Raw genomic sequence first — 13,524 nt, 5'->3', positions numbered from 1 at the left:
CTCAAGCTCTTGCACATCTACATAATTATCACAGTATATCACCAAACTTCCAAACAATAGACTTCCGGATTCTCCAAGATAAGGAATGTACTCCTATGGTCTAGCTTTAGTAACAATGACCTCAACCCTGGACCTTATAAAATTGCTCAACCTGCATACCTGCTAAATGACCTGCATCCTGCGGGTCACACCCGCAAAATTAACTTATCACCCGCAATGCAACCAACTTATGACCCACGCCGGTGATACAAATCTCCCGCATTCCGTCAACATGACCCGGAATCACTCGCATCCATGCTCGTATTAGTATGTCTTAGCATTAACTTATGGGTAAAGTCTGTACACCATTTGAAATGTTTTCACAATGGCAGTCTCTCTTTCGTGGAAGCCAGGCAAATTTGAAAGGCGAGTACTGTTTACTATTACAACAGTGCGATTTCACATGCACAACCGTAATTCGGACTGCGTTAAACGTAGAAAAAAAAAAAGTATGTCTGCTATTGTAATACTTTGTGGAAAAGGGATTTTGAGTGGCTTTGTTATGTCATAAAAATATTGAGCCTGATCATTCTTATTGTAAACTGTACTGTATACTTAATTATTTTCGATAGGTAGGGGTGCGTTTTATGATAAAACATACGATTATCGAATTTCCAATGTCTGACGACAAGGTTATAAACGCAAAGTCACGTTATTAAGCAACTTCAGTGCTGAGCATATTACTTTCTCAACGACAGATCATTCTAATTTACCAAAATCTGCATGAAAATGCTTTCCCATATCGCGATCGCAAGATTGCTTTAAAATCTGTATTTAACATAAATGCATATTTTATTTTTTCCAGTTTCCAACCTGCAGACAGTCAGATTCCCAATGTAGTACATGCAGATGAGAGGGAGAAATAGATAGAGGAGCTTCTAGATGAGTTCATGCTTCCAGTATGCATCAGATGCCAAGTTTTCTACAATTAACTCAAACTACCTGTATGTACAGGGAAATCAGTATTTTGAAAAGAGAGAATGTAATAAAACAAAATGTGTGAAAATAAGAGTTGTTTTATTTATTTTAAAAAAGTCCTAAACCATACCAGAAGACACAATTACATATGTTATGCCGTGACGTCGCAAAAATTAAATGATTAATTTTGACGTGAATTTTTTGTCATGCGTTATCACCGCCCACAGATTTTTCCAATAGGGGTCATGACCCCCATTGGGAGATTCAGGGATTAGCAGGTATGATCCTGTATTGTCATTTACATTTCACAGGGTATCACCGTTTCAAATTTCAGAAAGGTAGGCCTTTTGGTTTCGGAGATAAGGTCGGAAATAAAATTGTGAATGGACACTGATTACTATAGTGCACCCCCATCTCCAATGCGGGGGCCTAATAAACTGAAATGACCTGTTACTGAAAAGCAAAAAGTAAATTTTGGGAATCAAAATATGAAGCTGTGTTCTGTTTATGATATATAGGACCAGATATTTTACTTACCTTGGCTGTGTGAATCCTCCAGTAAGAGGACAGAGACAGTCAGCACCGTTCTTTATATTTCTACATGATCCAGCTTGGCAAGTGTTTGGTGTACAACGGTTTGTAGTGTCTCTATCACACCGGTCCCCAGTAAAACCTGTAAGCATTAATTCTGAGTATTGACTGACATTGTCCACAGAATTTGTTGAGCACTAGTTTTTGAAAAAAAGTTGGTCTAGAAAAGAAACAGCATCACCTGGCCACCAAAAATGGTGACTTTTGAATCGAAAATAGAACCTTAAAATAAAAGGGGAGTCTGAACGACTTCATTTTTATATAAAGGAGGAAGTAATATTCATATGTAGGATAAATAGAATCTTTTCCTACGTTGAGGGTGTGACAAAGAATCTCCAACTCTCAGGTTGATCATTTGGTTGTCCAACCCTTGGCTCAAACAATCATTTCAAGGGTTGGAGAATTCCCTTTCACACCCTCAAGGTAGGGGATGATTATTTTTCTCCCAACATTCCAATACTATGTTTAAAACATACAGATACACTCAAATTAATATCCCCAATTTTCTCTGAAAATTTAAATAACTTACCTGTATCGCATGTGCAGGTGAAGCTAATACCTTGGTTATTATTACAAGTTCCTCTGACACAAGGACTCTCATCACAGAAATTGTTCATGAGTTGACAATCGCTTCCAGAGTATCCTGTCAAACATATAGCACACAAAATTTACACATACATACATACCATAGTATTCTGTCAAAAAATATAGCACACAAAAATTACACATACCATAGTATCCTGTCCAAAATATAGCACACAAAACTTACACATACATACATACCATAGTATTCTGTCAAAAATATAGCACACAAAAATTACACATACCATAGTATCCTGTCCAAAATATAGCACACAAAACTTACACATACCATAGTATCCTGTTAAAAATATAGCACACAAAAAATACAACACCTTAATCACCAGAAATTCACATTGCAATCAGGATTGCATTTCTGAATACTTCCTTAAACAAATCATCTGAATAATTAAAATACATAATGGTCTAACTTCCATACCAATACAATGTATAATGTAAAAAGACTACTTTTCTCCATTAGTACAGGGCCCGTATTCATGAAACCGTTCTCATGCTCAAGCATGGATTTTGTGCTCAAGTCTAACTTATTGTTCTTGTTGTAACTTAATAAATACATCTTATTTTGTCAATGCTTTGGAAACATTTTGAAGAGACTTGAAGCTAACTACTGTTTCAATGTTTACATTTGACTTTTTGATTGTTTTACAGGATTTAAGCGAGTAACAAGAAAGTTGGCTTCAGCACATCAGAATCCATGCTTGAGCATGAGAACGGTTTCATATATACGGGCCCAGGTAAAGGATTAGGGATATTTGATGTCACTAGCCCTACCATATACATCCAATAGGTATCCGCCATTACACCTCACACACAAATGATTATGCCATGTCAAATATATTGGTAGCCTGAGTGTTTTCATCTCTTCAGGATCATCAACGGTATACTTCATTTTACTAGTCCTTGTGCAAATTCTACTCACCCAATATCATTGAACGTTATAAGTAATTTAAAATTTTGTCTAGAAAATTGGACTAGCAGCTTTTAAAACCACTAGCTAGTCCAGATGGAGATTTCACTGGTCTCAGACTAGCCTGCCTTGCACCTGACACATGCAGACTTAAGTCTCCTATTTACCCTATTCAGTTCTGCTCCTCCGCCCTAATTATATATATAAGGGGCCACAATAATCTTTTATACAACGTTCCAATTTTATTCATGTAATTGCTAATCCAAAAGCTACAAAACATATTTTCCTTTTAATTATATTGTAACATTGTTATTAATACAGGCTGGTATTGGCGGTGTCACTCTAAATACCTGAATTGCAGTTGCAGAACTTTTCATGGTTTTTCACACTGCATGAACCATTTCCACTGCATGGTGTGGGAGATGCAGGACATAATTCTAAAACATGAATGAAAGAGGTGTACTTCAAAAAGCTTATATAAACTATAACAAAGTGGTACCTATACTAGAGATTGGTTCCTGTGATACCACAGATTATATAAACTATAACAAAGTGGTATCTATACTAGAGATTGGTTCCTATGATACCACAGATTACATAAACTATAACAAAGTGGTACCTATACTTGTGATTGGTTCCTGTGATACCACAGATTATATAAACTATAACAAAGTGGTATCTATACTAGAGATTGGTTCCTATGATACCACAGATTAAATAAACTATATCAAAATAGTACCTATACTAGAGATTGGTTCCTATGATACCACAGATTACATAAACTATAACAAAGTGGTACCTATACTAGAGATTGGTTCCTATGATACCACAGATTACATAAACTATAACAAAGTGGTTCCTATCCTAGTGATTGGTTCCTGTGATACCACAGATTATATAAACTATATCAAAGTGGTACCTATACTATTGATTGGTTCCTATGATACCACAGATTATATAAACTATAACGAAGTGGTACCTATACTTGTGATTGGTTCCTATGATACCACAGATTACATAAACTATAACAAAATGGTTCCTATCCTAGTGATTGGTTCCTGTGATACTACAGATTATATAAACTATATCAAAGTGGTACCCATACTAGTGATTGGTTCCTATGATACCACAGATTACAGAAACTATAACAAAGTGGTACCTATACTAGAGATTGGTTCCTATGATACCACAGATTACCTAAACTATAACAAAGTGGTTCCTATCCTAGTGCTTGGTTCCTGTGATACCACAGATTATATAAACTATATCACAATAGTACCTATACTAGTGATTGGTTCCTGTTTCCTATGATACCACAGATTACATAAACTATTACAAAGTGGTACGTATAATAGAGATTGGTTCCTATGATACCACAGATTATATAAACTATAACGAAGTGGTACCTATACTTGTGATTGGTTCCTGTGATACCACAGATTACATCAACTATAACAAAGTGGTACCTATACTAGTGATTGGTTCCTATGATATCACAGACTATATAAACTAATAGAGATTGGTTCCTATGATACCACAGATTAAATAAACTATAACAAAATAGTACCTATACTAGTGATTGGTTCCTATTATACCACAGATTAAATAAACTATATCAAAATCGTACCTATACTAGAGATTGGTTCCTATGATACCACAGATTACATAAACTATTACAAAGTGGTACCTATAATAGAGATTGGTTCCTATGATACCACAGATATATAAACTATAACAAAGTGGTACCTATACTAGAGATTGGTTCCTATGATACCACAGATTATATGAATAATATCAAAATAGTACCTATACTAGTGATTGGTTCCTGTGATACCACATATTACATAAACTATATCAAAATAGTACCTATACTAGTGATTGGTTCCTGTGATACCACAGATTACATCAACTATAACAAAGTGGTACCTATACTAGTGATTGGTTCCTATGATATCACAGACTATATAAACTAATAGAGATTGGTTCCTATGATACCACAGATTACATAAACTATTACAAAGTGGTACCTATAATAGAGCTTGGTTCCTATGATACCACAGATATATAAACTATAACAAATTGGTACCTATACTAGAGATTGGTTCCTATGACACCACAGATTATATGAATAATATCAAAATATTACCTATACTAGTGATTGGTTCCTGTGATACCACAGATTATATCAACTATAACAAAGTAGTACCTATACTAGTGATTGGTTCCTGTGATACCACAGATTATATAAACTATAACGAAGTGGTACCTATACTTGTGATTGGTTCCTATGATACCACAGATTATATAAACTATATCAAAGTGGTACCTATACTAGTGATTGGTTCCTGTGATACCACAGATTACATCAACTATAACAAAGTGGTACCTATACTAGTGATTGGTTCCTGTGATACCACAGATTACATCAACTATAACAAAGTGGTACCTATACTAGTGATTGGTTCCTGTGATACCACAGATTATATAAACTAAATCAAAGTGGTACCTATACTAGAGATTGGTTCCTATGATACCACAGATTATATAAACTAAATCAAAGTAGTACCTATACTAGTGATTGGTTCCTATGATACCACAGATTATATAAACTAAATCAAAGTGGTACCTATACTAGAGATTGGTTCCTATGATACCACAGATTATATAAACTATAACAAAGTGGTACCTATACTAGTGATTGGTTCCTGTGATATCACAGATTACATAAACTATATCAAAGTGGTACCTATACTAGTGATTGGTTCCTGTGATACCACAGATTATATAAACTATAACAAAGTGGTACCTATACTAGTGATTGGTTCTTATGATACCACAGACTATATAAACTATATCAAAGTGGTACCTATACTTGTGATTGGTTCCTTTGATACCACAGATTACCCAAACTATAACAAAGTGGTACCTATACTAGTGATTGGTTCCTATGATATCACAGACTATATAAACTATATCAAAGTGGTACCTATACTAGTGATTGGTTCCTATGATACCACAGACTATATAAACTATATCAAAGTGGTACCGATACTAGTGATTGGTTCCTATGTATAAGTTCCTGCTTTTTTAACATTTTCTTTAGATTTGTAATTGAAGACTGTATACAGGTTAATATATGACAACAATTGAAAAGTTTTTGTGTGACATTTTGATTGTGACAGAGTAGATAGCAGTCAAAGAATGATCATAAATAATTCTTACAAATGGTTTACCTAACATAACACACAGGACTGAGTTGTCACTGCTAGTACTGGTCGTGATATATCACACAAAACAATGGTTTAACTGACACAACACACAGAGCTGAGTTGTTACTGCTAGTACTGGTCATGATATATCTCACAAAACAATGGTTTACCTGACACAACACACAGGGCTGAGTTGTTACTGCCAGTACTGGTCGTTATATATCTCACAAAACAATCACGGTTTAACTGACATAACACACAGGGCTGAGTTGTTACTGCTAGTACTGGTCGTGATATATCTCACAAAACAATGGTTTAACTGACACAACACACAGGGCTGAGTTGTTACTTCAAGTTCTTTATACTGCTAGTACTGGTAGTTATATATCTCGTTATATATCACACAAAACAATGGTTTACCTGGTGTCCAACACTGGTTTGAGCTGTTACTGCCAGTACTGTTTGTTATCTGTGTTTCAGGACATTCCAAACATCCCTTCTGCCCAGTCAACACCTGATAGAAATTTGTTGGGCATGGTTTACATGGCTCATAGCCAGTAGGGGAAAACATTCCAGCCTGACATTCAGCTAAAAAAGGAAAGCGTATGTGGTACATTTTATTAGCAGGTCATTTTGTGTCAGTATCATATAAATCCAGTTCTACATTTTATCAGTTGCAACCACCATTCAATATGTATGTCAGTATGTAAGTGAGTCAATATGTTTGTCACTTAATGTCAGTATGTAAGTGAGTCAATATGTTTGTCAGTATATGTCAGTACGTAAGTGAGTCAATGTTTGTCAGTATGTCAGTACGTAAGCGAGTCAATATGTTTGTCAGTATATGTCGATCAGTATGTAAGTGAGTCAATATGTTTGTCATTATATGTCAGTACGTAAGTGAGTCATTATGTTTGTCAGTATATGTCAGTATGTAAGTGAGTCAATATGTTTGTCAGTTTGTGTCAATATGTATGTCAAAATGTGAGTCAATATGTAAATTAGACAATATGTTTGTCAGTATGTGAGTCAATATGTATGTCAGTATGTGAGTCAATATGTAAGCGAGTCAATATGTGTGTCAATATGTGTTTCAATACGTAAGGGACTTAATATGTATGTCAGTATGAGTGTCAATACATTAGTGAGTTAATATGTTTGTCAGTATGAGTGTCAATACATAAGTGAGTCAATATGTTTGTCAGTATGAGTGTTAATATGTAAGTGAGTCAATATGTATGTCAGTATGTGTGCCAATATGTGAGTCAATATGTATGTCAGTATGTGTGTCAATATGTAAGTGAGTCAATATGTATGTCAGTATGTGTGTCAATATGCGAGTAAATATGTATGTCAAAACGTGAGTCATCCAAGCATGATATTAGCCAAATATCATCATCCTAGGCCTTTTGGTTATTGAGGAGAAGTTGTTGAAAGGTTTTTAATATGTTTCACCCCTGTGACTTTAAAAATGGGTGAAGGTCATTTGTTTGAACAAACTTGGTAGCCCTTCATCTCAGCGTGATACTGGTCAAATATCATTATCCTAAGCATCTTGTAGGGTATTCAGGAGAAGTTGTTTAAAGGTTTTAAATATATTTGACCCCTGTGACCTTGAAGATGGGTGCAGGTCAATTGATTGAAAAAACTTGGTAGCCCTTCATCCCACCATGTTACTGACCAAATATCATCATCTAAGGCCTTTTTGTTATTGAGAAGAAGTTGTTTAAAGGTTTTAAACATATGTGACCTTGAAAATAGATTAAGGTCATTCATTTGAACAAACTTGGTAGCCCTTCATCAGAGCATGATACTTGTCAAATATCTTGATCCTATGCATCTTTGGTATTCAGGAGAAGTTGTTCAAAAGTTTTAAACATATTTGACCCCTGTGACCTTGAAAATGGGTGAAGGTCATTTGTTTGAACAAACTTGGTAGCCCTTTATCCCAGCATGCTCCTGGCCAAATATTATCATCCAAGGCTGTTTGGTTATTGAGAAAAAGTTGTTTAAAGTAAAAAGTTGACGCCAAACAGACGGAAGACGGATGGCGCGTCATAGCATAAGCCCACTTGCCCTTTGGGCAGGTGAGCTAAAAACAATATACAAATAAATTCAACACAGGGGAGGAAAGGGGGGGGGGGGGGGGTCTTTAAGGGAGAATTTGTGTGCAAGGGGAGATGTCCACATTTAAAATCCTTATGTTCCCCCCTCCCCCTTACAAACTCCAGCACCAATCCCTTACTTGACTTACTTAAGCTGAAAGAATATATTTCAAATATCCTTTATGACCTTTAAATAAACTCATTTGCATTTTCCCTCTTTTCTACGTAATTCAAACCATGAAAAAAGAAAAAAATACACTGAAATTGCCCCTTTTGTCAGAAATCAATCCATCTTACACCATTAAAACCAAAGATATTTCTATTCTTTATGAATTAATTACTGGCAGATTTCATCATGAGATAAATTGCGGGGATTGGGAGATCCAACATCTCTGTGCAAGAGTTCGGCTGTAGTAGTAGAGTTATCTATAGTTAAACATGACCATGACAACAGTGTGCTAGGTTGAACGCATTTAATCAAGAATAAGTTGACTATTTTTGCATTTCCTGCTATTTAGTCTTATGGTTACCCTAATAGCAGAAGGCACTACTGGACAACTAGATGCATGTGGTTAGAGAGTTAGGTAGTTATCTCTAGCAGTTCCTGACGTATGCTACGGAAACGACAATTTTTGCATTTCCAGCTATTTATTTCCATGGCAACTGGGAAAATGTCAAAAATGAAAACTCCTCAATATCAAACAGCAACACTAGACTACTGGAATGATGCGCCTTCAAAGTTTCATGAGGTTAACTAGAAGACTTTTTAAGCAATACCGGACACATGGAAGAAAACCCATTTGTATATCCCCTACCAACCTCATTGGACAGGGGTAATAAATTGTGACGAATGCCTGTGTATATTAGTTTTTCAAAAGGTAGGTGTGTCTAAAGGCTCGTGTGGCCACATCACAAAAATGTGTAAGTTTACTGTATTATGTTCAAATGGGAAAATACTTAAAATATTAGATAAATGCTTAACATACCTTTACAATCCCCAAGAACTCCCATGCCATTCTGTTCTACAGTGCTGGTATTGGGTGGACATTGTTCACAATATGTAGAATTGCTCCAGTAATAATCTTTAGCGCAGGGACGGCAGGGAGGAAAACCATCATCAGACATAAAACCTCTCGGGCAAGTGTCTGAAAGTAAATAGAGCATTACAAACATATACATTTCATGTCGTACTCATAACTCCTATTTTTGAAATGGCTATCATTTATAAACCTTAAGGAATCACAAATAAATAAATAATGACAAACCACAGTAAATCTGTCAATGTCAACCAACAACAACAAAAACTGTCAATGTCAACTCACAAAAACAAAAACTGTCAATGTCAACCCACAACAACAAAAACTGTCAATGTCAACTCACAACAACAAAAACTGTCAATGTAAACTCACCACAGTAAAACTGTCAATGTCAACACACAACAACAAAAACTGTCAATGTCAACTCACAACAACGAAAACTGTCAATGTCAAATCACAACAACAAAAACTGTCATGGAAGAAAACCCATTTGTATATCTGTCAATGTCAACTCACAACAACAAAAAACTGTCAATGTCAACACACAACAACAAAAACTGTCAATGCCAACTCACAACAACGAAAACTGTCAATGTCAAATCACAACAACAGAAACAGTTAAGTTAAACTCACCACAACAAAAACTGTCAATGTCAACCCACAACAACAAAACTGTCAATGTCAACTCACCACAACTTAAACTGTCAATGTCAACTCACAACAACAAAAACTGTCAATGTCAACTCACAACAACAAAAACTGTCAATGTCAAATCACAACAACAGAAACAGTCAATGTAAACTCACCACAACAAAAACTGTCAATGTCAACCCACAACAACAAAAACTGTCAATGTCAACTCACAACAACAGAAACTGTCAATGTCAACCCACAACAACAACGAAAACTGTCAATGTCAAATCACAACAACAAAAACTGTTAATGTCAACTCACAACAACAAAAAATGACAATGTCAAATTATAGCCAAAAAGACCCAAAGGGCCTGTGTCACTACCACCTGGATTATGCCCAGTAATGGTTAATTTGATTTTAGAGTTGTGGAATTCTCAACCATTTTAAAGTTATGGCCCAGGAATTAAGTATCTGGAATAGGGCCAAACCCAAGGGTCAATTATAATATCATGATATTGTTTATCTCTTAATGCCCAACATTTGTATGGTTATGGTTGCACATCTCAATTGTTTCAAAGTTATGGCCTGGGAATTAAGTCTCTTGTGGTGGAGCCAGACCCCGTTGTGTATTTTTAGCAACAATGACCTTGACCTTAGAAAAATGTTTAACCCATATTGTACATCTACCTTTCTCGGTGTATCATGACAAAATTCAAACAGATTTTGAGAAAATTCCCAGAAACAAAAGTGTGGACAGACAGATGGACAGACACTGTGATTACTATAGGGCACGGGCATTTCTGATGTGGTCCCTAATTAAGCCCCTGGTGGTGGTACCAGATCCCAGGATTAATTTCAGTATCATAATTGTGTTGGCCTCTTTATACCAGAAATGGTATATATGGTTAAGGGGTTGGAATCTCGACCATTTCAAAGTTATTGCCCAAGAATTAAGTCTCTGGGGTAGGGCCAGACCCCAATATCAATTCTAATATCATGATATTGTTTATCTCTTAATGCCCAGCATTTGTATGGTTATGGCTGCACATCTCCATTGTTTCAAAGTTATGACGAAAGGACTAAGTCTCTAAGGGTGGGGCCAGACCATGAAGCCATCCTGATAGCATGTGTATACTTGTCTTTAGTATACTCAGCAATTGTATATATGGTTAGGGTGAGAGTTACATTAAAGTCCAACTTAAAAGCAGACAACAGACAAAGGATGCCGCAGTATGGCATATGCTCACCTTGGTTCGAATTCATTGGACCAGGTGAGCTTAAAATATCAGTGTCAAATCACAGCAACAAAAATTGCCAATGCCAAATAACAACAAAAATTGGAAATTGTAGATTTTAAATACCAACAACAAAAATTGTCTAAGTCAAATTTAAAACATCAACAAGAGTACCGCGTGGCGGAACAATATACGCCCGTCGAATGCCATATAGCGTTATATACTTTCTTACATTGAAATAAGATCTGCATCATTCAAAGAGTGGTTAGCTGACATGCTATAAAAATGTAGGAAAAAATCTCTGGATAAAAAAATCAAATACTGAAATGAACAAAGGGCAATAACTTTTGGAAAAATTGTCTAATCAAAATCCTTTTAAGGGAGACACAATTTCCTATCATGATTATAATGTATACCAAGTTTCAAAGAGATCGGTCGAAAAATGTAGGAGTAGATCTCCGGACAAAATTCAAATACTGAAATGAACAATGTAGGTGGAGATTGCTGGACAAACAAAAGTTTACGACGGACGGACGGACGGACGGACGGATGGACAACGCCATACCATAATACTCCCATCAAATTTGATGGGCGTATAAAAATTGACAATAAAAAAATTGGCTTCATTTCCCTTCACCATTTCAGTCAGTAAGATCAAATCAATCAACATACACATACTTTTATGATTATTTAATTATTTTCATGTGCTGAAATGAAATATTAAACCAGTAGTTAATAGTTTTTTACAATAATCATTTTTTTTAATATGCTAAAGTTACTTCTTAGTATATTAATAATTTCTGATAAAAGTTCAATAAATTGCCTAAAAATTGATATGCTAAAAATGTCTAAACAAGTTTCATAAAACAACACACCTATACATTTCTATATCTAGACAGGTGTTAGAGGAGACACACCTTAACATTTATAGTGACATGGACAGGTGTTAGAGGAGACACACCTTAACATTTATGTAGTTACAAGGACAGATGTTAGAGGAGACACAGCTTAACATTTCTATAGTTACAAGGACAGGTGTTAGCGGAGACACACCTTAACATTTCTATAGTTACAAGGACAGATGTAAGAGGACACACACCTTAACATTTCTATAGTTACAAGGACAGGTGTTAGAGGAGACACACCTTAACATTTCTACAGTTACATGGACAGGTGTTAGAGGAGACACCCCTTAACATTTCTATAGTTACAAGGACAGGTGTTAGAGGAGACGCACCTTAACATTTCTATAGTTACAAGGACAGGAGTTAGAGGAGACACACCTTAACATTTCTAGAGTTATCTAGACAGATGTTAGAGGAGACACACTTTAACATTTCTATAGTTAAAAGGACAGATGTTAGAGGAGACACACCTTACCATTTCTATAGTTACAAGGACAGATTTTAGAGGACACACACTTTAACATTTCTATAGTTACAAGGACAGACGTTAGAGGAGACACACCTTAACATTTCTACAGTTACATGGACAGGTGTTAGAGGAGACACACCTTAAGATTTCTATAGTTACAAGGACAGGTGTTAGAGGAGACGCACCTTAACATTTCTATAGTTACAAGGACAGGAGTTAGAGGAGACACACCTTAACATTTCTACAGTTACATGGACAGGTGTTAGAGGAGACACCCCTTAACATTTCTATAGTTACAAGGACAGATGTTAGAGGTGACACAACCTAAAATTTATGTAGTTACAAGGACAGATGTTAGAGGAGACAACAAGGACAGGTGTTAGAGGAGACAAACCTTAACATTTCTATAGTTACAAGGACAGGTGTTAGAGGAGACAAACCTTAACATTTCTATAGTTACAAGGACAGATGTTAGAGGTGACACAACCTAAAATTTATGTAGTTACAAGGACAGATGTTAGAGGAGACACACCCTAACATTTATGTAGTTACAAGGACAGATGTTAGAGGAGACACACCTTATCATTTCTATAGTTACAAGGACAGATGTAAGAGGACACACCCCTTAACATTTCTATAGTTACAAGGACAGGAGTTAGAGGAGACACACCTTAACATTTCTATAGTTACAAGGACAGATTTTAGAGGAGACACACTTTAACATTTCTATAGTTACAAGGACAGATGTTAGAGGAGACACACCTCAACATTTCTGTAGTTACATGGACAGGTGTTAGAGGAGACACACCTTAACAATTCTATAGTTACATGGACAGATGTTAGAGGAGACACACCTTAACATTTCTATAGTTACA

General features: G+C 35.7%; 1 protein-coding gene across 1 annotated transcript in view; it reads right to left on the bottom strand.

Annotated features, from left to right (window-relative positions):
* Nucleotides 1–13,524, bottom strand: part of LOC110447500 — a 114,877-nt gene that overhangs the window by 92,245 nt on the left and 9,108 nt on the right. Inside the window, exons 4-8 of the mRNA XM_021493236.1 lie at nt 9,356–9,514; nt 6,685–6,852; nt 3,406–3,492; nt 2,078–2,191; nt 1,495–1,630 (exon numbers count right to left, since the gene is read on the bottom strand). Coding sequence (XP_021348911.1) covers nt 1,495–1,630; nt 2,078–2,191; nt 3,406–3,492; nt 6,685–6,852; nt 9,356–9,514 — 664 coding nt within the window. The remainder of the gene's footprint in view (nt 1–1,494; nt 1,631–2,077; nt 2,192–3,405; nt 3,493–6,684; nt 6,853–9,355; nt 9,515–13,524) is intronic.

The sequence above is a fragment of the Mizuhopecten yessoensis genome, unplaced genomic scaffold (assembly GCF_002113885.1).
Source record: "Mizuhopecten yessoensis strain PY_sf001 unplaced genomic scaffold, ASM211388v2 scaffold3453, whole genome shotgun sequence".
Taxonomy (NCBI): domain Eukaryota; kingdom Metazoa; phylum Mollusca; class Bivalvia; order Pectinida; family Pectinidae; genus Mizuhopecten; species Mizuhopecten yessoensis.
Note: the sequence above shows the minus strand (reverse complement) of the source record. Positions and strands in the feature narration are given on the sequence as shown.